Source organism: Trichomycterus rosablanca, chromosome 8 (genome assembly GCF_030014385.1).
Source record: "Trichomycterus rosablanca isolate fTriRos1 chromosome 8, fTriRos1.hap1, whole genome shotgun sequence".
NCBI lineage: Eukaryota > Metazoa > Chordata > Actinopteri > Siluriformes > Trichomycteridae > Trichomycterus > Trichomycterus rosablanca.
The window spans coordinates 9,622,922-9,648,976 of NC_085995.1; the positions used below are offsets into that span (position 1 = coordinate 9,622,922).

Below are 26,055 nucleotides of genomic sequence, written 5' to 3' on the forward strand. Positions count from 1 at the left end.
TTTTGTAAAATGCATCAAAAACAAGAATCTGTAGTTATTACCAGGTAGTTACAAGGAAATTACTTTTGCATTGTATTTTGTAAATATAAACAAATTTCAATGCCTGCAGCATTTAGAAAAAATTGTGACACTTTGGCTCAGAATTACAGAAGCCAACATCTGTCATGATATGGAACTGGAGACTTGATTAGGCAGGAAAGTACCATTGATGCAAAGGCATATACTGTATATGTGTGCTCACTTCAAGGCATATCAGGGAAGACCATGGTTACTTCAGCAAGATAATTCTAGGCCTTATGCTGCATGCCCTTTAACAGGATGGCTTCATAGACATAGAGTGTGTGTGTTTGACCTGCCTGCCTGCAGTCCAGATCTGTTTTCTATTGAGAATCTAGGGTGCATCATAAAGAGCAGAATCAGAAAACAGCGACCACAGACTGTTTAGTAGGTAAAGTCAAGAAAGAATAGGCAAAATGTTTGCTTGCAAAATGGCAACAATTAGTATACTCAGTTCCTTATCAATTAAAAAGTGTGTTTTTTTTTTTTTTTTAGAAAAGAGGGCAGCACAGTGGATTGTTGGGTAGCAATGTTGCCTCACAGCAAGATGGTCCTGGACTTAATTCCCAGGTTGTGAGGTCCGGTTCCTTTCTGTGTGAAGTTTGCATGGTCTCCCCATGTCTGCGTGGGTTTACTCAGTGTGCCCGGTTTCCTCCCACAAGTCCAAACACATGCACTCAGGCTAAATGGAGCTGATAACAATTGCCCTGAGTGTGACTGTGTGTGCCCTTTGATGGATTGATGGATTGGCGACCTGTCCAAGGTGTTTCCTACCTTTCACCCAGTTCATTGAATCGAATGCTAAATAGAATAAAGCTGTGGTAAAACAGACAATAAATGAATGTATTTAAAGAAAAGGTCCCAACATTTTTGAGCATCTTGCAGGCATCAGATTTAAATTTGTTTATATTTACAAAATACAGTTAAGTCGGTTAGTTCAAATATTTGAAATATTTTTCGTACTTTTGTCAGTAGAACAAACTAGAAACTTCTAGAAATTGAACAGAACACAGCCACTGAAACAGACCCAAGTACACTGTCGTCCTGTGTGTGACTGGCTTCGTCCCAATTAAATTGCACACGCACTTCCCTCACACCCTAAACACTTTCTGGGTTAGTAGTGCGCTGCCTGTTTGGGCAGTTTCAGGTAAACCTGCTGAATTGAAACACGCCCCACCTGTGAACACTTCCTGCCCTGACGTCACCGCCTACCTGCTGCTTGTTTGTTGTTCGAAACTGCCTCGCCAACTGACTGAAATGACCTGAGGTGATATTCCGCCATGTCAGTGTGCCTCATATAGGTGTTATTATTTTAGTTCTCGTTTCGTTACTCTATTCGGTTTCAGTTCTGTTTCAAAACAAAACCATTTTTGACACGAACGTTTCTATTTTTTGTTAAATTACGCGCTTGGGGAAAAGACTCTCAGGTAAGCTGAGTTTCGGTCTTTGTGCTACTGTTTGAACCCACCGTGTTTAAGCTGCTTAACACCTGCTGCATGGAGCGTGTAAAACCTCTGTTTAACAAGCAACATTTTAATGGTCTGTGCTGGTTTCTGCTTGCTGTAGGTTCACTGACACAGAGGTGACATTTCGGTAAACACTGGTAAAGTTACACTATTTTAGATTTAGTATTAAATGTTATTACCACTGAAGGCTGCTATTCGATTAAATTGGGAGCTTAAAATGTTTCTAGCCTGGTATCATGATTACTGACTACATTAATGATTAAATAATTCATGACCTTACATAAGTGTTAGGTTTTCTTCATAATATATGTGTTGTATCTGTCATTCACATAAAACCTCTTCTATTTAATACATAAGTCTTGGACAATTTATGCTGATCTTTTTATTTACACCCTGTGTCAAATACCACGTTTTAGTCAGGTATGCACTTTTTCTTTTACATTTTTTGCTGAATGTGACATATTTAGTATAGATGCAGACACCTGACAATCATTTACACATCCTATTCTAAAATCATAAGCACAAAGATGCACCCACCAAACCAACCAACCAACCCTTTCTCCGACCTCTGCTAGATTTTGGGGTGTGTCTGTAAAAAAATTGTGCCCCTATAGTAAAAAGAGCATTTATAAGTTCAGTCTGATGTCAGGAAGACCTTCCTATTTATTCCAAAGGTGGACAGGACACTAGTTTGTCTGCACCAAACTCGTTTAACCATATTTTATATGGTTATTTATGTACATCGTTTAATCATGCCTTGTGCACTAGACTAGTAATCAGAAGGTTGCCGGGTTAAGGCCCAGGTTGCCACTGTGGGGCCCTTGAGCAAGGCCCTTAACCCTCAAAAAATGTAAATGTAAAATGTAAATGTATTACTGAAACAGGATTCAAAAATATAGTCAAATAATCAATATTGTTATTAAATTAATTTTAAATAACACTTATATTGCGTGAAGAGGGTAAATGCTCTAAGCGTTGTGTGCAAATTTGGTGAAAAATCCAAGGAAAAGTAGTTTTGAGAAACAAACTGCAAAAGAGTTCATTTCATAGACAGATTTGTTTATTTGATTCATCAGTTCACAAGGTTGTATTGAACACAGTCATATCTCCAATTCACCTCACTTGCATGTCTTTGGACTGTGGGAGGAAACCGGAGCTCCCGGAGTAAACCCACAGAGAACATGCAAACTCCACACAGAAAAGACCAGACCGCCCCACCTGGGGATCGAACCCAGGACCTTCTTGCTGTGAGGCGACAGTGCTACCCACTTAGCCACCGTGCCCCCCTATAGACAGGTACACCATACATTGGTTTACCTTTACTACAGCAAAAATATAACATTTTAATACTAATAATACTAAACATTTTAGTCAACTGCTGGTTTTACAGTATGGGTTAATGGTGTAATTTTGTGTCTAGTTAGATTATTTGGTTTAATAAGCCTTTAATAATTCAGTAATATTTCATGCACACAACAATGCAAAGAAAACCTTAAAAGTAGTAAACAAAAAGCATGTTCATAAATTATTGTAAAACATTTTAAAATAAGATACAAAAGATTGTTGAAAAGAAATTTGTGGTTCTCAACCTGTGACCTGTGACATAGAAATGTGGCACACACCAGATGAGATCAGTTCCAAAAGTTGCCTTTTACATAAGTTCATGTACAGTGTGTAATTATCCATGTTGTGAGTGTCTTCGAAGAACAAATTAGTCGCATAACACACAGATAGATGTACAGTACAATGAAATTCTTTCTTCGCATATCCCAGCTGGTGTTGGAAGCTGGGGTCAGAGCGCAGGGTCAGCCAACTTACGGCGCCCCTGGAGCAGACAGGGTTAAGGGCCTTGCTCAAGGACCCAACAGTGGCTACATAGCAGAGCCTGGATTTGAACCGCCAATCTTCCGGTTGATAGCCCAAAGCCCTACCCACTAGGCTACCACAGGCCCTGAAGCAGGTTGATGGTTTTTTTCTGCCCTATAAAGCTTCTTCCAAGAGCCCTTATATGGATGTAAAATTTATACCAGTTTGTTGGGAGTTTATTCACTTTGATTTACTATTTGTGTTGTACTGCAGCATTACTAGGTTAGTAGCCTTCACCTCCCCCCTTTTAAATTGGAAAGCTACTCGATATTGACCTATGCCTGAGCAGTGGACAATTTTCATTGATTTGGATTGTCCTAGAGTGACAGACAGATCGTTAGAGGTGACATGCTGCCAGTTTATGATATACCTTTTCTTTTTTCATCAGTAGAATGTCAGCCTTGTTGTTGGCTAATTGAAATGAAGCACAGAAGCTCATGTAGGCTGGACTCACCACAGCAAAAGAGATAAGAGAAAATACACTTACAGGAGAGGCATTTATTTTGCTTTTACATGGTTATTTCTGTTGTGTTAATTTTTGATTGTTGTAGATGTTCAGCTTTTCTTGGATTGTGGATTCATACTTGGCATTGTGTAAGATAACTGATATCATCGTTTTAGCTTATTGTGGATTATTCAGTAGCGTCTAAATTAAATAGTCGGGCAATAAGAGACAGCATTGCCACTTAAGCTTGTGCATCCAATATAGGGTTTGCCTTGTGTAACATCATAGGGCCATATGTTTATCAACAGTAATTAGTTTAGATGCTCATTAGTGTATCCTGGTGGATACAAAAAACCCCAAAACAAACAAAATACACTGCATCGCATTTGTTTATTTTGTTGCCTATTATGTTCTGGATGTTTTGTAAAAAACTGCTGCACACCATTTATCACACTGAATACTTATTGTCACCTTGTTGTGTAACTGCGTTTGCTTACATGCACCTAGAAAACAGATCATTCTCTGATTTTACCATTTTTCTGAGCACCCAGCAGCTTGTGTGCGAATGCATTTTAAACCACATACAGTTTAATAGATTGTGTATTAACTCTATTAACTTTAACAGATTGCGTACTGCGTAAAACACACAAAACCTGCACTGACCACATAGACACTCAAAATGTAGAGGACTGAAGAGCATACTTTATTAAAAAAATGTGAAGAGAAACAGACATAATGAAAGACTAATAATAAGTATATAAATGCATATAAACTTTTTTTTATTAAGGGCAGACATTTGTTCTATAAATGCCTTGTCTCAAATTTTTGCAGTGAACCATTGGTTCTCTCCTCTCAAGTACAAACTAGGTAATGTACAGTGGATTCTGAAAGTACTGAGACCCCTTGGCGTTTTGCTCATAATTGTGTTGTGAATTTGATTCAATCAATCTCCACGTTATCACCTATATTGACAAAGTGAAAATGTGTTTAGTGTTTCACAAATGCAAACTTGAAATAATCTTATCCACAAAAGAATTCGGGCCGTTCAGCCACCCCTCCCCCCTCAGACATGGCCAATCATGGCTGTATGTAGATGCCCAAAAGACCGATCGCACCACTGGGTATTCGAACACCGGATCCCAGTGATAGTAGGCTAGTGTAATTTACAAGTGTGCCACCCGGGTACACAAGTGATAATTATCTCTGTTCACAATTAAATTCACAGCACATTAAAGTGTCCAAAAACTCAGGGGGTCTGAATACTTTGAATCCACTTTAATGTTCAGATCTTTAGTGCACTGCAAGATCAAACCTTTGGAATACTTCCTCTTTTTGTGTTGTTGCCAAAGATACATATAAAATTTAGTATAAAAACTATAAAGAGCCAAATTAATGAAGGGAAAGATATTCATGTTAACTGCCTGTTGCGCCACCGTTTTCAAGTATTAATGAAAAGTGAAAAGCCTGGACACGAAAGCCACATATCCTGGCTGCCTGGGTTAGTGATTTTTTTTCATCCCATACTGCCCTACTTTCGAAACACTAACTCAACATTACTTGCACAGACCTGGGGTTTTCCTGTGATTGAATGACTGGTGCGCTTGTATGCAGTGGATTAACATACAGTATTAGAGAACTTTATTTTCTGTGTTAAGTTAATAAAACAAAATAAGGCACATGAGCACTATGCTTGAGTCTAAATGTAAGCTACTTGATTTAAACATTAGCTTTCCCCTGTCTTAATACATTCCGTTCCACAATGCACTGCAGTCGTGACTCGTGATGTCCATCTCAAGTCTATATACAAAGAAACAAATCTTCCCTAGGCCTTGGGGCCCTGTGTTATAGAACTCGCAGTGTTACAAGACACTGCAATGCACATGCGAATATTAGTTAATTTTAAGAAATTTAAATAGATTAGTTTGGTTGGGGTCTAAAAGTTGCGCAACAGTCAGTCATGACGAACTTTAACCCGCTTCCACTTAAATACTCCTGCTTCTCCTTCTCCCTTTCTGCACATGCAGACACACACACATACTTCTACCCCTCCTCCTGAATCTGTATGGCCAGACATTGAACACCTCTTTCCACTTCATTTCAGTGTAGATACTCGCACATTTTTTCTGGCTGCCTGTCCTTGTGTATGTACACACACACACACACACACACACACACACACACACACACACACACACACACACACACACACACACACACACACACATACTGGTGGAGAAGAAGGGGTTTGGTTTCAGTCAGGCTGCAGACAGGCAGTGTATTTGAATTTCTCCTTTGCATGCAGTTGCTCTTAGTTCTCTACAATCAACACATAAAACGTGAGGTGGGTGAATGACATTTACTACCATAAATGCAAATATGAAAGATTGTTAGATTTGACCGTGATATTGATATTTTTAAATATCATTGTGTGTTCTGTTATGTTTAGCTTTGTATTTTTCTATTTGAGATAATCATGATCTCAGGGGCAAGTTGCCTACTGCTGATTAGGCACGAGGGAGTCATTAGTCACATGGCTTAAGTTTTAGCACAGATTTTTTTCTCAGTGCTATGGCTTTATTTCCCTCCTTTAGATGAGTGCTGACACTTGCAATCAATTTCATGGACCTAACATTGAAGAGTGAAGTCAACTGTAACTCCCCGCTGAGCTCTTATTCCTGAGGAAACTTGCGCCAAGGATACAGCTGCACCCCCTCTCCCCATATTTTTGCTGTTAAGTGGATTTGTGTCATTTCCTGTCCAGCCGAGCAGGAGCCAAAAAAAGAACAAACCTCCACTAGCATTTTCCTTTGTTCACTTTTCCACCAGAAATGTAAGATGAGGAGACAGAGGATGGACATTCTTCCCCTCTCAGGACTAAAATCTCCTGTTGACAGATTTTGCATGTAACAAAGAGTCAAGTCAAGTCAAGTCAGGCAGAGTTCTTCATTCTAAAGTGACTAAAGCATTCTGGACTATGGCAGAGCACAAGTCAGCAGCACCAGTAGGCAGCTTGACATGGGCACGTGTTTGTAAGGAGTGTGGGCAGTGCCATGAGAATCAGGACAGCCATGTATATGAGTACCAGGATGAGGTGGATGATGAACTGGTCTGCCACATCTGCCTTCAGCCACTGCTGCAGCCAGTGGACACGCCGTGCGGCCATACGTACTGCCTACAGTGCCTGAGCAGTTTTCTGCATGACCAGGACTTCTGCCCCGTGGACCGCCAGCGCATCGCATTACAGCAGTGCCGCTCCGCCAGTCTTCTCGTGCGCAACTTGCTGGACAAGCTCACTGTGCTGTGCCCGTTCCATGGCGAATGCCAGCAAAGCATGCAGCGTTGTGAACTGCAGCCTCACCTACAGAACAGGTCAGTGTACAATGTGTGCTAGGTGTTTACTTGTTTATTGTATGTTTGTTCAGTAATAAGTACAATTCATTGTTATGAAAGACAGTTCAAATCTGCTCAGCGTATAAGGGTAATATCATAAAGGTGTTTATAGTTCACTTTTTAAGAGTTCACCAAAAGAATGGTTTAAGTGCTTATCCATGGCTTCTTGATTTACTAGAATATAAACATAACATTATAGACAATTAAGTACTTTAAAAAGACCTGGAGATGTAGTAACCCTGCCTGAAGGAGGATGCATGTGTGTTTTGCCCCCACACACAGTTCAAAGGATGTTTAGAGTTTATCAAGGTCAGGAATTTAGTTTTTTGATCACCAAGTCTCCATAATCTACAATTACATGCCATGCCAATGCCAAAAACCATTTGGAAGGTGTGACAGTACAAAGTGTTTTAGCCCTTGGGAATCTGATTAGGATTCATAACCTCATGGACTGCACAAAGTATTAGGCATTCTTTAATAGAAAACACAGTTGGATCTTTTTGCTGGACAGTGATCCAAAAAATGTGATTCGGTCCACATTTTAGCATAATCTTCTTTGTGTGAGATCACCAGAATTTATTTCACATCGTAATCATCTGAGCCACCAGCTGTAAGAGTAATGTATAAATATTCTGTGAAGGAGAATTCCCACGGACAGGAAAGGCTAAATGTGTAAACATATGCAAGCAGGGGTTTTTTCGAAAGTGGTGGGAGAACACATTGACTCATTTAGACACAATCCTGATCTTTTCAAAGACCCTCCCTGACTGTCTGCCTGCAAAGCAGAATAGTCATCCTCATTTGCAGTCACTTTTTCCCAATCCCTCCAGTCTCTTATCTGCCGAGCCTGATCCTTCATATTGATTTCATCTACCAAAGATGCAAGGCTTGTTAAGACAAATGCTGACATGCTAGCAAGCTGGTTTGAACTATGTGAGCATCTTTTTCCACTCATGTTTCCACTCATGACATCCACATGATGCATAAAATTTGTGTTGGTTACTTTTAGTAAGCTCTGTTGTCATCTGATAATAGATTGTTATATTTTCATCATCCGCTTTATCCTGGTAAAGGTTGACAGTGGGTCTAGATTCACTGGAAAACACTGGGTGCATGATGGGTAGACCCTGAACAGGATGCATTGGCCATCCTCCCACTGTCAGACATAGCCAATCATTTATTTCTAGATGCCCAGCCAGCTGAGATTCAAACCCGAACCCAATGGGCTAGCGTAATACCACAGAAACAGATTACCAATACAGTGTCAGGGAAGTTTTTTGGAAAAATTATGCAACACTCATATTGCTCATGTGAAAAATCTTTCCCAAACCTATTAGCTGGATGAACAAAGAGCAGATCAAGCAGCAAAAAAGCCACATGCATACCAGATCCCACCAATAAACATCAAACCTATAATAAACTCATATATCAAGGACAGATGGCAAAATGAATAGACCACACACCAGAATAATAAACTATACAAAGCGAATCCCATGATTAGAGAAAAAATGCAGACCTACCTTAAAAACTGCTGGGACCAGGCAGTGTACACAAGATGCCATATTAGACACACCAGAATAACACACATGTATCTGGTAAAAGGTGAAGCTACCCCATATTGTGCAGCATGTCAAACACAGCTTACAGTAAAACGTTTAATCCTGGAATGTATCATTTATGGCAGCAAAGGCCATGAAGGAACTGTTCAACACAACAAAAGCAAAAACACTTTAAAAATTTCTGTCAATAACAAAACTAAAGCATCACATATAATGGACATACGTAGACAGCAGACACAACTTCACCAAAAAAACTAAACTAAGTCATATCACAACCTTTCCTGCCATGAACATGGCCCAACGGCAGAGATGGGGTTAAACACTAAACTGGATGAACACTGCTAGTCGCAGCTTAACGCTTCTGATAATTGGAGAGATGTCTGCAGATATGTTTCGTCAATTAAGTCACCCATGCGCTGAAGCAGCGAAGCGTTCCCACACCGTTACATTGTTGGCCTGTTGGTATGATCTTATTGTGGAATGCTGCACTAGCTTTATGCAAAATGAAATAGGGAGGACTCTTGTCCTCCAAAATGTTTCACTTTGGATTAAGCAGTCCACAGACCTTAAATCAAAACTGTGAGATAAGACTTGGTGGCAGTGGCTGTGTTTTTGCATTGCAAGTCTCCCATGGAGACAATTTTGCTCGGATGTAATCATGATTCATGAAAGCCGACCTTATCTGAGGCATGCTAGGTCTGCAATTTTTGAGATGTTTGCCTAAGACTTGATGGATTAATTACTGATGCAGTTTTTTAGAAGAAAAGGAAGAATGACTTTATTTGTCATATATACATATACACGAGAACAATACAACAAAATGCTTTTTCGGAATATCCCAGATTGTCTGGAAGCTGTGGTCAGAGCACAGTGTCAGCCATTGTACTAGAGAAGACAGAGCCCAACAGTGGCTGCATAACAAAGCCTGGATTTGAACCACAATCTTCTGATTGATAGTCCAAACCTCTACCCACTAGACTACCACTGTGGGACTCCATGGATTTGGTGGAATGGCCTCTTTCGCAGGCTGGTCACAATATGCACAAATAAAAGCATAAAATACATTTTAAAAACACTGTAAATGATGCACACTTATTATTGTTTGATTTATTATTGTTGGGGCATTGTTTGCCCCAGGTGGGGTGGTCCGGGTCCTTTCTGTGTGGAGTTTGCATGTTCTCCCTGTGTCTGCGTGGGTTTTCTCCGGGTGCTCCGGTTTCCTCCCTCAATCCAAAGACATGCAAGTGAGGTGAATCGGAGATACTAAATTGTCCATGACTGTGTTCAATATAACTTTGTGAATTGATGAATCTTGTGTAATGAGTTACTACCATGTCTGTCATGAATGTAACCAAAGAGTAAACCAATGAATGTAAACCAAATCCTAATAAATAAGTATCTCATTCCACGCTCTTTAGCCAATGTCAATATCTTGTTTAGTTATTCTGTTTATTCTGTCACTGTTCTCAGATGCCCTGCATTCAAGCGGCTTAGGGAGGAGGCTGAAAAGAGAAAAAGACCCTCCTGGAATGAGGTAAAGGGAAGCAAGACAGAGGGGGAATCTGACACAAAATCCAATCCAACTCGTATATCCAATACTCGGGGGCCTCAAGATCCTGGCATGGTCAACCATGCCTTTGATGAGGGAGAAGATGGTAAAGATTTTTTTCCAAGATCCTAATATGCATGTTAAATTTTACTTATATTACTAAATATATTAAACAGATTGTCTTTAAATTGAATGCTGGGTTGGCCTAAAAGAATTCTCATTAGTGTCTCTAGAAACAGTTAAACTGGTTTAAATTGGTTATTTACACTTTTCAATACACAGGTGGTATTGAACCGTCGGCATTTTTTTTCTTTTGTATGCTCCCATATTTAGAGGTAGTCACAGCAGATGATTCTGGTCCGCATATCTGATTTGGCAAAGTTTTTACACCAGATGTCCTTCCTGACACAACCGTCCTTTTTATCTGGGTTTGGGGCCGGTAGTGAGAAAGCACCCATCCCCCTACTTTATAAAACTTTGTTAGAGTGCAGCATGAAGCACAGTTGCAGAAAAACCTTTTAGAATCAGAATCTCTGTATACATGAGCTGAGTAACCAGATTACGAACTCTACCTTCTATCTGAGCTTTTGAATAATCAGATCACTGCCAGAACCTGACCGTAATCAAATTATAAGTGTGCATGTACTAAGCTTTGTCAGTAGTTTGCTGACATACAGTTTGGCACACAATGTCGTCCTGCTAAGAGCTGTCTTTATTTTATTAAACGAGTAAAGAAACAGTCCAACAGCAACAGTTAAGCTGGTTCTGGTTAGAGAGTAATAACTTTGGGATAACAGAACAGTGGTGCCTCAGCAGTCAAAGGAGTCAACTCTTGATTGGAAGTTCAAGGGTTTAAGCTTTTGACATTGCTGACCTGAGACTGTTGGGCTTTGGAACAAGACCCTTAACCCCGAATTAATTTGTATCATGTTCTGTAGGTTGATTTGAGTAGCAACTGCTCCCAAATTTATAGATCCAAATGCAAGATGCATAAATATAAAATAAATATTGTTAGTGTTAAACGTGCTTCTACCTCAGAATTGAGAAGTGTAATTCAATTAACAACTTCACTACATACTGTTCCATAAAAATATTAATCCCTTAGTTATTTTGGGATGGGGTTATTTAGGATTGTCTCAATTTTTGTGGGGTTTTTGGTCAGTTTGACTAAGAACTTTATTTTTTAAATGTAGTATTTAAAAATCAAACACCAGAAAGGAAACTGCATCTACTTAACATGGATGTAGTGTTTTAAATAAGTATTAATTTAATTTTGCACATTTTAACTTTGGTGCCATTATGAACCATATAAAAAATCAGCCTGTATACAATTGAGGTTTATAAAACAAGTCTAAATAAAAGGCTTATTAGTTTACAAAGTTGTTATGCTATTATTATTGTAATGTAAAGCGACAGCTTCACCACAAATCAATTTTACTGAAATTTACTGAAAAAAAATCTGATTACTAACTAGTGCGGTCTTGTCTGATTTTAATATTGCTTACATTTGATTTGAGCTTATTACTATATGTAAACAAAGAATCATTGTTAAAACCGGTAACAGCTACTCAGTTTGTGTCAGTTTAGAGAGGAAGAAAGTGTGAAAGGTCTACAGAAGCCAGTGAAAAACAGAGGAAATGGATTTGCAGCTGTGTTGACTTTTGGTTAGAAAACAAAACAACTGCTGCCTTTGATGAGGCCATTCCTTGTTTGGGAGGAAGATTCGGGATGACCGTGAAACCTTGGTGATGTCCTGTTGCTGCATGCTGTACAATTACAGGAGTCCGTCATCACATTATCACTGTCTGGCCTCAGCAAACATGTCTGCACTGTGGCATTTACTGTATTATCCATGTCTGTTAGGAGTCATTGAGGAGTCATCTTGTCTGTATTTTAGGCATACACACATAACCATGACATTAAATCACCCGGCAACTGACTTGTTATAAATAATGGTATCATTCCGGTACCATTAGTAGATCACATGATTTTCACACGTCTGACCGGGCAAAGTAAAATATCGATTCAGTAATTCAAGTTAGATAATGTGGCTTTTGCTCTGAGTTTTTTTTTTTTATATGTACATGTTTCGTTCTCCCCATCAAGCCCCTCTCAGGTCCAGTCTGGTGGCAGAGGCAAATATCGTTGAGCTTTATCGAGAAGACCCAGGTGAAGATTTGGGTTTGCGCATTGTCGGAGGCAAGGACACACCCCTGGGAAACATTGTCCTTCAAGAGATCGTGCGTGATTCTGTGGCTGGCCGAGATGCCACGCTGGCCCCAGGGGACCACATTCTAGAGGTGAGACTTATTATCTCTTTGTACTGTATAAAGAATGTTCACAGGAGGCTAAGTTTAGCTGCCTGCATGTTTTTATGAGACATATCAACATGAGGGCTTTTTTTGCTCCTATTTTATAGTGCACTTTATGAAGCACACTTTCGCTTTTATAATAGCCACCAGCAAGCTTCTGATTGGATATTTGACCAATATACTTAAATGTGTTGGTGGAGTTTAACCAAATTTTCTGATTAAATTTGACTTTTTTTTACCACAGTCCAAATATTCTCAATAAAGTTGCAGACCATACTCTTGAAAGGTCATTCTGTAAGCTTGATTTTAGCCTGATTTAGACATTTTAAAGTCAGTTTTGACATACATTTCAGGCCATTGTACTGTTTAAAAACTTTTTGCATCCAAGAGTCCTTGCAGCAGTTATTGAAGTCTCAAGGTTGCCATGACATATGTGTCCCTTGCTAAATTATATAAACATTTGACCTTAACTGTAAAAGTAAATGTATTGCCTTGTAAGTTTCCACATTGGAAAATAAGCTGTGGGCTAAACTACTGTTATGCACTTAAATTTAATGATAAACAAGTCTCCACATATTGAGCAGAGAAATATTTTCCAAGTTTCTTTAAACTGACTGCTATGTGGAACTATTTATAGTGATTTATTGAGAACTTAATCATACAGTAACTTATTACTATGGTTTTGACATTGCTTGGTTATACATTAAAGTCAAAAAATACTAAGGCAACATCATTTTTAATAACATTTTTTAATAATACAATCTAGCTCAGTTATTAATGTTCACCCTAGCAATATAAATAATGTATAAAAAAAGAATAATATAAGATTCTATAATATAATAGAATTTAGAAATTTGCCATTGTGATTACAATTTATTTTACGTACAGTGATTCATTTTTATCCATCTGTCAACACTTTTTTGTCAACACTAAAAAAACTAAAAAAAAAGAAACTAATATCTTTTATTCACAGAAGTATTCAGGCACTAGCTGTGATACTCAAACTTTGGTCAGGTACATCCTGTTTGCTTTAATTATTCTTCACATTTGTCGTTGGAGTCTGCCTTTTGCAGTGTTAATAGATTAAACATAGTTTGATAATGCACACACCTGAGTCTATAAGGTCCCACATTTTACACTACATTGTCAGAACATGTCAGGACAAGTCCAAGGAACTGTCTCTAAATCTCTGTGATCAAACTGTGGCAAGGCAAAAATAAGGGCAAATATATGAAACAGGATCTAAGGATCTTTGGGTGCTCAGTAATTTTGCAATGGAAGAAGCTTGTCACAACCTTGAACCTTCCTAAAGTTGGCCGTCTGGTGAAAAGCAGGAACTGCACATTACCTGGATGATACCATCCCTACAATGGTAGTGGCAGCATATTGCTCTGGGAGTGTACTGGCAGGTATGTGGTGACTGATAAGAACTAAGAATTGCATGAATGCAGACAAAAACACAAAAAAACATCCTCAGAGTTCATTGTTTAATATGACAGTGAGTTTGTCAATTTTGTCAGAATGGAATAAACTGCCAAAATCCAGGTGTCCAGGTGTTCAAAGCTGGTAAAGATGTATCCAAGAAGACTTAATACAGCCGAGATTTCAGTTTTCAATTATTTTTTTATTTTATTTGTAACTTTAGCACTCATGATAGTGTAGATTGCTTGGAAAAGTTGCAGTTATATAAATTCAAAACCAAATCTACAACACAAAGCATGCAGAAAGTCACACGGTCTAAATACCTTCTGAATTGACTAACAGTATCATTGTTCTTCACTCACTCTAAAGTCCATAACTGATCATGTAATTATTTTTTTTTTTTAATTGTAGAAAACAAGTAAATACAAATGCAGTAAAAAAATGCAGAAAAAATGTCCATGTTTGTTAAAGTATAACTTTTGGGCCTTTTTCCTCTCAGCTTTGCCTGCTAAAATGTACTAGAACTGGATTAATTATTAATTGTGAACTCACTGTTGTTTATTTTTATTGGCGTTTCTAAGAAAATGGGGTTAAAGTCTATATTTAGTTTTGTTGAACATGTTTCTTTCCTCTCACAACCTAGAACTCTCCTAGGATTTTTGCCAATTCTGTGTTTTAGCTTGGGAATTTCAGGCATAATTAATGAATGCCTTTGGCTCATCCTGTCTTGCCTTAGTCCTATCAGATATGCTATAAATCTGAATAGGGCCTCTTCTCCCTGTTCCAACTGGCTGTCCAAAATCAGCTGTAATCCAAGTGCTGCTCTGACTTTTGTTGAAGTCTGTAAAGGGATCTGTTGCAGGCAGTGAACAGATTTTTCATTTCTTGAAACCCTATCTCTCATGTCTCTGAGGCTTCGAAATGCACTGCCGTGCAAGTAGGAATCCTGTCTTCTGTAGAATGCTTTGTTTGCAATAATCATACGTACGATTTTTTTGAGATACCACTCAAAGATTCTTTTGAAAGGAGCAAATGGAATTAATCAGAAGTGCTGGCTGCCTGAAATCATTTCCCACAATTGAAGATCATATTGCAAAACTGACTTCACTTGGGACAAGCTTTAGCCTGCCCATTACATCACTGCTTGCGGCAAAGAATTTTATGCAATTAATACTTCAACATTATGTATGTTTTTTTTCTGGAAAATCTGGCTAGAGGATTGCCTAAAGCAAAGTTTAAAATTGCAAAATATAAGTTTTTACTGACTATTCTATATAAAGACTTGCCTAATTGAACGTTGTGATTGGTGCTTGCAGGTGAATGATGTAAGCCTGGCTGCTGTCCCTCACGCTCATGCCATTGCTGTGCTGAGACGACCATGCTCCGTCTTCAGGCTCACAGTCATGCAGGAGAAGGGTTTCAAGCCCCGACCAGAGAACAACATGAATCCTTCTACGTCTCCTTTAAGTCAAACCACAAACAGCCCTGGCACAGTGATTCAGGTGACGCTGGTGAAACACGAGCGCTCCGAGCCACTCGGCATTAAACTCATCCGCAAGTCAGAGGAACCGGGCGTCTTTATCCTGGACCTGCTGCCGGGAGGCCTGGCTGCCATGGATGGCAAACTGCGCAATAACGACAAAGTGCTGGCGATTAATGGCCAGGATTTAAGGCACGGCACGCCAGAGAGCGCCGCACAGATCATCCAGGTAATGGATGCAAAAATGAAAGAATTAATAGTTCAAGCTGAGATGTTAAGCCTCTTCAAATAGTATGTTACAATGTCTGAACAAGCAAGGGGTTTAAGGGTTTGTTTAAGAATATGTAGATGTATATGCTATTTCTTTTATTTGTATCGGAGAATTATGGAATAGAATAGAATGCCTTTATTTGTGTACAAATGTACATATACTGGTGTACAGTACAACAAAATTCTTGTTTGGAAGCTGGGGTTAGAGCGCAGGGTCAGCCATTGCATGTGACCCTGCAGCTGAGAGGGTTAAGGGCCTTGCTCAGTGCAGAGCTAGGATTTGAACTCTCAACCTTTCAATTGATAGCCCAAAGGTCTACCCACTAGGCTACAACTGTCCCTACATATTACATCAACATTACACTATAACATTTTCCAGTTTAACCTCTGGACTGTTGTTATGAGGTTAAAATGTAGGAAAAACAGCTCTGTGGAGATATTAAACAGGGTAAATATTTTCCCCAAAGTGACACATTAAAAGCTTTTGTTACAGTTTTACTTTAGTTAAACTTGGAATGGGTATGGTTATATCTTAGTTCAGTCTGCTTCAGGTGCATTGTCACCCTTGATCTAGGTAATTGTTTAAATTCCCGTTGATTAGTTTAATTGCACTCCTTAACCTTTGATTTAGATATATTTAATAACAAATTAAAACCGGAATTTATTTAAGAAATTCGTATTAACAAGGTTTTTAGCATCAACATATAGAGACTGTTTTGACCTTCCTAATTGGGGGATGCCTTTAAAAAAACATGTATTTCTCTAAAACAAGACCATATCTTTTTGAAGGGTAAATAAGAACTTTAAAACAATATTTTGCAAGGGTGTTGATGAGGCTGGTTACTGAGGCAAAATATCTTCAAGAATCACAGTTTGAGATTGGGTAACCAAGTTTTTTAACCAAAATCTACATTTATTTGTTGTCTTTATGCCAACAGACTATTTGATATGGCATTCCAGAAGATTGCTTGGTAGCATCTCTAACCACAGTCATAAGCAACTACTAGAGTTGAGACATTTTTTTCTCTGGAAACTTTGTAAGAATATATGGCATCATGGAATTTGTCAAGAACCAGGAGATTTTAAATAAAAATCTAGTTGCCTTTAACAAGTAGCTAAAGCTGGGTGAGGGTTGGCTCCTTCAGCAGTAGAGGTGTCCCAAAACAAATGTCCAAACCCACACAAAAATTATGTGATGGCTACGCAGTCAAACTTCAAACTCTCGGCATTCCAGAGACATCTTTCAGATATATATATATATATATATATATATATATACTGTATATATATATATATAGATATTTAGATAGATAGATAGATAGATAGATAGATAGATAGATAGATAGATAGATAGATAGATAGATAGAGATAACCAATTGAATGTGCTGTATGGCCAATAAAACATAATTTGGAATTTAACAGTAACAGTAAAAATACCTAGAAATATACAAATAAACCCAACAAAACAAATGTAAAGTTTCTTAAGTAAACGTTACAGAGTAAATTGAGCAGAACTGACATGCAATAGTTGCTGTTACTGCCATGCACTGACATGAGTTTGGGTTGGATGCTTGGCTTTGACAGTGTGGATTTTGGCATGGTTTCTCTATGTCCATACATTTTCCCCCCTCCAGGTTCTGTGGTTTACTCCTACCTTCCAGAACCATGACACTCATTTATATGTGAGTGAAATAATGAGTCAGTGTGTGCTGCCCTGCGGTTACCTGGCACCCTGGAATTCTTTCAGCCTTGTGTCTCATATTTCAGGGATGGGTGTGGAAGTATATGGCATGTATGGAATAAAATGAATAATAAAGATATTGTTAGAATAATTGTTTGTTCGAGGGTGAAAGCAGTTGTTGTTTTTAAGCCTATTATGTTTGAATAAATTATTGTTTACCATAGATGTATCAACATGTGGTACAAATAGTACTTAATTCTTTCTTGTGCAGGATTACACACACAAAAGTTTTATATAGTTCTAGCCAGGCTAACTTAAGTCATAGCTTGCCAAAAGAACACTACACAGACCATACAGGTACTGGGAGGGTAAACAGGAAAGAGTCTTGTTGAGGTCACACAGTAAATAAAGAGAAAGGGTGTGTGCCATGACTCAGTATTTTCTTTCCATTAGTAAAATGTTGAAGGTTTTAACATGAAGTTGGTTTGTTGATGTTCTTGTGCAGGCAAGTGAAGTTCGGGTGAACTTTGTGGTGATGAGACAGTCAGAGTCGACTGATGATGGAGTTGAGGTGCAAAGCAGAGCGGCCAGGAGAGTCGCTGACAGTCAGTACTTCAGGCGCAGATCCACATTCATGAAGGTAACTATAAAATAAAGTAAACTGCACGTTCAAAAGGAGATGCCTTCTAATTATTTGCTAATATTTGCCATATCTGATTCTAAGATTTGTAAAAAATAATGCAGACTCAAAGGACTGGGCGTTCCTGGTCAAGTATCTGCACCCAACCTTAAGATCATTATGTGCAGTGACATCATTCTCTTGTAGTAGACTTTATGGGTCTGTTCGAAAACCTAGTGAGCTGCCTTGCTGTCTTACTGCCTAAGAGTAGTAAGTAGGCAGCTACCTAACTAGAGAGGATTCTAATAAGTCATCGACTTATAAGTCAGGTTATTCAAACGTCAAAATCAGTGAGAATTTATTTACATTTGAAAAGCATCAGATACTTCCTTACTATTAAGTCAGTTTATAGCTTTGAAACAAGGCACCTTAGTAGGCAGCATTTTAAGGCATCAAGAAACTAGGTTTTCGGACAGACCCCATGTGACTCTACAGCAATAAAATACATTCTCTTGAATGGTAAGTTGCTCCTTAAAATTGGAATGTTTGACAGAAGAATTTGCCTGCCTGCTCAAATTAATAGAGTTTGATGTAGAAGGAATAATGAACTAAGGATTTTTGATCAGTCCCTCTAATCCCCAAGTTCTATTGAATTAATATCATAATGCTATAGAATATAATGACATGTGGCAACATTTTAGAAAAGGTCCTTTAGCATTTTAGCATTGAATTGGGCTCGATAACAAACTGAGGTGTACAAAGGAGTAAAGGAGTGTATTGCGTCTTTTGGTGTGAAAAACCTGAATGGTCTTAAACCTATCCCAAAATTTTAATGTGAAAGTGACATTTGGCCCTCTTTGTGTTTGTATTATTACACTGCTTTCTTTACAGTGGGGCAGCACGGTGGCTTGGTGGGTAGCACTGTCGCCTTACAGCAATAAGGTCTTGAGTTTGATTCCCAGTTAAAGCAGTCTGGCCACAGTCCAAAGACATGCAAGTGAGGTCAATTGAAGATACAAAATTGGCCATGACTGTGTTTGACATTAAAGACTTGAACTGATGAATCTTGTGTTACAAGTAATTACCTGTTCTGTCATGAATGTAACCAAAGTGTGTAAACATGATGTTAAAATCCTAATAAATAAATAAATTAAGTCTTTACAGTGAGTGAGGTATCAAAATATTGGTGCATTATTATATGGTCACATGGCAATATCAGCTGGTCAAAAAAATCTGGAACCTTTTTAATTCAGGTAGGTAGGTAGGTAGGTAGGTAGGTAGGTAGGTAGGTAGGTAGGTAGGTAGGTAGGTAGGTAGGTAGGTAGGTAGGTAGGTAGGTAGGTAGGTAGGTAGGTAGGTAGGTAGGTAGGTAGGTAGGTAGGTAGGTAGGTAGGTAGGTAGGTAGGTAGGTAGGTAGGTAGGTAGGTAGGTAGGTAGGTAGGTAGGTAGGTAGGTAGGTAGGTAGGTAGGTAGGTAGGTAGGTAGGTAGGTAGGTAGGTAGGTAGGTAGGTAGGTAGGTAGGTAGGTAGGTAGGTAGGTAGGTAGGTAGGTCGAAGGAAATTATTGGTCTCCAGTAGTTTAACAAGCAAAAGAAGAGAAACTAATACAAATTAAGTACGTAAATAAGGTGCATTTATACAGAATATGGTATGCAATGGAAAAACAGTTTGTGCAAATTTTGCATCTGGTACATGTAATAGAAGCAGTAGTGTATCTATTCTTACAAACAATATATACAGATATATAACAATAAATATAGAAATAAGGATTTGTTATAGTTATAAATATATATATATATATATATATATATATATATATATATATATATATATATATATATATATATATATATAAATAAATAATAGAATATGACTAATAGTAATTCAGCCCATGAACTGAGCAAATCCTCTGTAATTAAAAGAAGATAATGCTAACCAACCACTGTCTCCAGTTCCTACCATACATATAAACTTACACAACATAGGCGAAAGAAAGTAAAAGTCCAAACTAAAAAATAGTGGTAATGTGTTGGAGAATAATTGACAGCACTAATAATATTATTGGAAAGTGTAACGTGATCATCATATATGGGGTCAGCATTAAACTCCACTGCTGCCATGTGGCTGTGTGTGTTTCACTTTCCTCTCTTCACACTGCTTTCTGTCACCCTGCTTCCGTGTCACTTCCTCACTGGCTTCGGAGGTGAAAGCCAGAGGCAGCAGATGCAGGCCGGTGAGGGTGAGATTAAAGGAGCTGGTCTCTATCTCTGACCCTCACTTCTGATCAAAAGGCTGTGGGTGCTGCTCTCCCTCTCCTCTATTCGACTGTGTAGTTTGGGACCGGGGATCAAAGCTGGTGACAGTTAGCTTTTCCCTGCCGAGTTAAAGCCTTTTACTCTTGCTGGGAGGGAAGGCCCCCTGCTGGGTAGGAAGAGACCCCCTCCTTCTTTACACCCCCAGGTGGGGGCTGTATAGAGACTGGGAGAAGATAGTAGAAGCCGTGGCTTTTGCCACTAGGAATGAGTTACAACGGCAGCGTGTCAGGCCCTTCACATTAGCAGCGTTCTCTGTTTGTGGCTGAAATTAAAACCGGGATGTGTTTGTTTTTACAAATGTTTTCACCACAGGAGTCGGACAAGTTTCTTAGGCCTTAGTAGTTTTAACAGGACGATTTAAATATGATATTTAGGTATTTCAGGACCATTAGAACAAATGGCTTAAATTTATGGATGTTTAAATGTATCTTGATTTAAAATATTTCTTGTTTTGTTAAGTGCTGTAATGTGTTCAAAATAAAATAGAATTGAATGCCTTTATTTGTCATATGTACATATACAGGTGTACAGTACAACGAAATATGAGAGGCTATGATACAGAATACTAAAACAGTACCTAGAAATGACAATCACTACACAAAAAAATTAATACAGTATAGAATGCCTTTAATTGTCATATATACATATACAGGTGTGCAGTACAACAAAATTCTTCACATATACCAGCTTGTTTGGAAGCTGGGGTCAGAGCGCAGGGTCAACCATTGTAGATCGCCCCTGGAGCAGACAGGGTATAAACTCCGGACAGAAATAAACTTTCAGTCTGTAAATGTCTGTTTGAAGCTTAAAAGAATGTATGTGTTTTGCCTGTGATTAGGATCCTCCTGGTGGATTCTCCAGTCAGGAAAAGACAGTGAGTGTAAAGAAAGAGCCACGTCACTCACTGGGCATCACAATTGCTGGTGGGAGAGATGGCCGCAGTCGTCTGCCTGTGTACGTCACCAGCGTGCAGCCGGTGGGCTGCCTTCACAAAGACGGCACCATCAAACCAGGTTTAACCTGCTATTACATGCTAACAAATCCATAGTAACTGCTTCATTATAATTCCTGAATGTTTCTATAATTGTTTGCCGTTTGGGTAAGTGTTTGTTGGGTTGACTCTGTTTGCCCAGGTGATGTGTTGCTGAGCATCAATGGCGTCGACCTGACCCAGCTGACCTATAATGAGGCCGTGTCCGTGCTGAAATCACAGACGGCTCAGAGCGCCGTGACATTACGAGTCATCCGCACCATTGCTGATGAGGAAGAGCAGGACGCAGAGACTGGAAATAAAGAGGAAATAGACACATTGGAGAACCCTAGAGAGGATGATGTTAACTGGGCTCCACTGTGGACCCGCTGGTTGGGCTTACCCAGGTGAGTAATCAATATTGCAGAGATGAAAATACAAGTGTATTGTAACTTTAATGTAATGGATACATTTTAGAACATTACACACATAATTACTATAGACAGGGACAGAGGTAGCCTAGTGAGTAAAGCTTTGGGCTATCAATTGAAAGGTTGAGAGTTTAAAATCCCAGCTCTTTCGGCTCCAGGGGCGCCATACAATCTCTGCGCTCTGACCCGAGCTTCTAAACAAGCTGGGATATGCGAAGAATTTTGTTGTACTGTACACCTGTATATGTATATATGACAAATAAAGGCATTCTATACTGTATTACATTTTTTTGTGTGTAGTGATTGTGATTTTTAGGTACTGTTTTAGTATTCTGTATCATAGCTTCTCAGTTGAAATGTTTCTTTTGTTGAAAACCATTTACAAGCTTCAGTCTTATATGTAATCTTTTTTTTCACAAGTCACATGCACTGGTGTCGTGACATAGTTTTGTTAAAAACCAACAACGAAAGCTGGGGCTTCAGTATCGTCGGGGGATATGAAGAAAGTCGAGGCCAGCAGCCCTTCTTCATCAAGACCATTGTGCCTGGAACTCCTGCTCACTTTGATGGACGTCTCAAGTAAGCAGTTTGCCTTGTTTTATCAACATTGCCTAGGGTCCAACCTGCACTATTCCAGTAAGCTGGGAATTATTATTTAGCTTATTCACAGGCGTAGACATGGAAATCACTAATGTAGTATATTGAAAGTCATAGTCTAGATAAAATACCAACCATGTGAATTGCCATTTTTTTTCCTCCACTGCTGAGACAGATTGTCTGATCGTTTTTCAAATTAGTGCTCTGTCAGCTCTGACACCTGGTGCATATAACTTACTGTGGCTTTGCAGTTTGTCACAGCAGTTTGCATGAGAAAATTAAACTTAGTAACAGTTGCAGCAATGTAATTAACAGCCTAAGAGGCATTTTATATTAAAGAGTCACCATTTGTCATACCTGTCCCAAGCCCTGATAAATAGGAGGGTTGTTTTAGGATGGGCATCAGACATAAATCAAAGCCAAATCAAAGATGCGCTTAATTGATCAGGTATGGTGACCCCTAATAGGATCAGCTAAAACGATTCATTTACTAACACTTCTGCATTAGTTTAAAATGATTTATCAGCCGCTCAGGTGGCGCAGCGGTCTCAGTTCACCAGAGCTGAGATCTCGAATACATCGTATCGAATCTCGGCTCTGCCTTGCCGGCCGAGTGGCTACATGAACGACGATTGGCCTGTTGCTCAGATAAGGGGCAGGACTAAAAGCCGGATGGGGACTCTCTCTCAGCCTAATGCGATTATGACTTTTGCTGGCTGGTTGGTAGCGCCTACACGGAGATGGGGAAGGAGTGCAGTAGGGGGTGTGGCCCTCCGTGCACAGCGCTGTACCGCACTGCGCTGGTCAAGTGTAGGTGATAAGATGTTCGAATTGCTGTGCACGTGTCGGAGGGGGCGTGGAGCAGCCTCGTCCTCCACAAACAGGAGCAGGGACCAGCATTAGTGAGAGGATGATTGACAGGTAGAAATTGGATGTGCTAAAGTGGGAGAAAAAGGGGTAAAAAAAAATTGTTTATCAAATTTACATTTTTAGAAACACTTTGGCTGTCTCTCTCTAGTGGGTGATTAACAAAAACTTACTATTTAGTCATTCTTATTCTTATTTGTACTTTCTTGTAGGTGTGGAGATGAGATTGTGGCTGTAAATGGTGCCACCACAGTGGGCATGAACAACTCTTCACTGATTCCTATGCTGAAGCTCCAGAAAAATAAGGTCACGCTCACTGTGGTATCGTGGCCTGGCAGCCTGGTATAAAAACTCTAAATCAGATATACTGTTTTTCACTCGTTACGGAATACAAAAGTGTCATAGGATAACGGACAAGGATTATTTTCGTAGCGGTGAAGTTGCAGATTGCAAGTGGACCTAATCAGGAAAGCTGGATTTTGACTGACGGTAAAAATTAAACAAATTAACCGTTTTAAACAGCATTCTGAAGGATATTGCCATGTTGTATGCACATGGAAATGGGTCTGCAAATGGAGCTGGATAATAATTACAGAAATCGAATTGTAATTTTGATTCATTTCAAGTTAGAGAATAATTGAGTCCAATTGTAAATGGCTATGAGGACACTACTTGGAATGGGACCAAACCAAAGCCTTATGTAATTAGTCTGTAATTACACATTTATTATTGTCTTCAGTTGGGATTTAAGATTGTGCATACAACTTTTAAATCTGGTAGCATCTGCTGACTATTAAGACATTTTAATGACTGTCATTGAACTGTGTTATTTCTGGATATATTTTAAAGTGTCTAGATTTTTTCGTGCCTTACACATGTATCCAGGTATATAACTGCATTAATGCTACAATACCAAAAATGCCACTTTTACATGTTTATGCCACATATATTTGTTTGTTAGAATTCACATTGCTGTTCAGTTCTAGTTAAGTAGTATTTTGCTTTAGCAATAAAAATAAACTACTACTCTGCAAAAGTATTGTAGACAGATACCAATTCAGGTTTTGTTTTTCCTACTTCTGGTAGGTGAAGAATTATTGCTTTCTATTTTAGTCATTTCACAAGATAATTTGAATTTATTTATGTACTCTATACATGTATAACACTCTTGCATAGCCTTAAGTGGTTCTACTTTTAAAATAAATACATAACCACATTAATTCTTTTTAGGATTAAGTGAACTAACACTACATTAATCAACCATATTCTGATCACTCCTGCCTGTCAAGAAGCAATCATTCGTGACGTGCTTTAACTGTGGAGGTTTGAGGTGGGTATTAGGATAATTTCACCAGCCAATCGGGGTGCATCGCAACACAACCATTTACACTTACTTACACTTGGCGTCAATTTAGTGTAGCCAATCCACAAGAACATACGGCCCCCACCACCACAAACACAAAAATAAGTCATTCAGGTGTGCTTACGCCAACACTTTCTTATATGGAACTGTCAAAATGCATGTCATCAAATACATGTCTGTAAATCAGCAAGCTTATATCAGTGGATATTAATAATTTTTGTCTGTGGGACTGCAGGTGTGGAGTAAATCTGATCTAGCAGGCTGGACCAATGTATTATTGTATAATAGGCCTAAAGTCCAAAGGTACAAATGACCTATGAGCTGCAAATTGAAAAGCCATGCCCAAAACAATTAGCCTGTGTGTGGGTGCCCCCAAGATTTATGCCACTGGTTGACCTCTGGTTTTATTTGATGTATGTATTCTGTGAAGGTTACTTAGTAACTCTGCCCTGTCCTCACTGTGGTTTAGTCTGCCCTCTTCAGGCTGCCAGATACTCCAGCTTCAAATTTCAACCTTAATTCCCTGTCTATTTTTTCCACTGCTGTGTTTGTTAAACAGCCAGTGTCCTTACAATCACACATTTATTCCATATTCCTGTTATCCAGTGGGTGAAACAAAAAGGGCAAATGCCTGGCTGAAGTTGTTTGATGATTACTACATGATGACTTGAGGGTGCTTTTCACCTTTACCACATCTGTAATCCTTTTAAATGTTATGCTTTCTTATAACCACTTCATCCTGCTAATGGTTGCAGTTGTCAAAACAGAAAACACCTCTTTGACATCCTTATTGCCCAAAAATCTCGAAGCAATGCATACATCCAGTTACAGCTAAGCAGCTCAGAGCAATAAATATAAACAAGGGTTTTTCCCCTCTTTCAAAAAACATGCAGAGGGTAAATTGGCTACTCTAAATATGTGGTAGGTGTGCAATTCTACCACCCAGTGGTACTAGATATCAATTAATAAACACAAGTAAGTATTTCCCACAGGTCTAAAGTAAATATTGGGGTAATACTAAGGTGGTGTGATGTTTTGGGAGGATGGGGTGTTTGAAATATAGTATGTTTCATAAGTATAATCCTACTGTGGAAATGTTTGTTTTTTCCAAAAAGGTTGGGGTGGAAAAATTTACTAGGGTGCTGTACAGCCCCTGGGACCTGAGTTTAATCTTTACATTTGAGTCAATATTTGTGATTTATTCATATTCTTCATGTGCCTACATGGAATTTTGTCCTTGTATTTTGTTTTTTTCTTTTCTCCCACAAAGCATGCAGATATTAGATTAGCTGTTTATGAGTGTAAGTGGCTTGCACCCAGTGGATCTGGGAGGCGACCCTGACCAGAAGAAAAATAAATGGATAAACATTTACAAAGAATCTGTAAAATCACTAAGC

General features: G+C 38.9%; 1 protein-coding gene across 2 annotated transcripts; it reads left to right on the forward strand.

Annotated features, from left to right (window-relative positions):
- Positions 1 to 1,353: 1,353 nt before the first annotated feature.
- On the forward strand, positions 1,354 to 26,007 carry lnx2b (ligand of numb-protein X 2b). Of its 2 annotated transcripts, none has more exons than XM_063000481.1 (10): positions 1,354 to 1,484; positions 6,426 to 7,203; positions 10,254 to 10,438; positions 12,439 to 12,632; positions 15,383 to 15,775; positions 18,003 to 18,137; positions 21,269 to 21,443; positions 21,564 to 21,807; positions 22,252 to 22,410; positions 23,508 to 26,007. In XM_063000481.1, exons 2-10 carry the CDS (start codon positions 6,809 to 6,811, stop codon positions 23,641 to 23,643), a joined length of 2,016 nt encoding a protein of 671 aa, XP_062856551.1. In that variant the 5' UTR covers positions 1,354 to 1,484; positions 6,426 to 6,808; the 3' UTR covers positions 23,644 to 26,007. The 2 variants fall into 2 exon arrangements, with proteins under 2 accessions (XP_062856551.1, XP_062856552.1); XM_063000482.1 differs by lacking the exon at positions 1,354 to 1,484 and adding an exon at positions 6,076 to 6,175.
- The last annotated feature ends 48 nt before the right edge of the window (positions 26,008 to 26,055 follow it).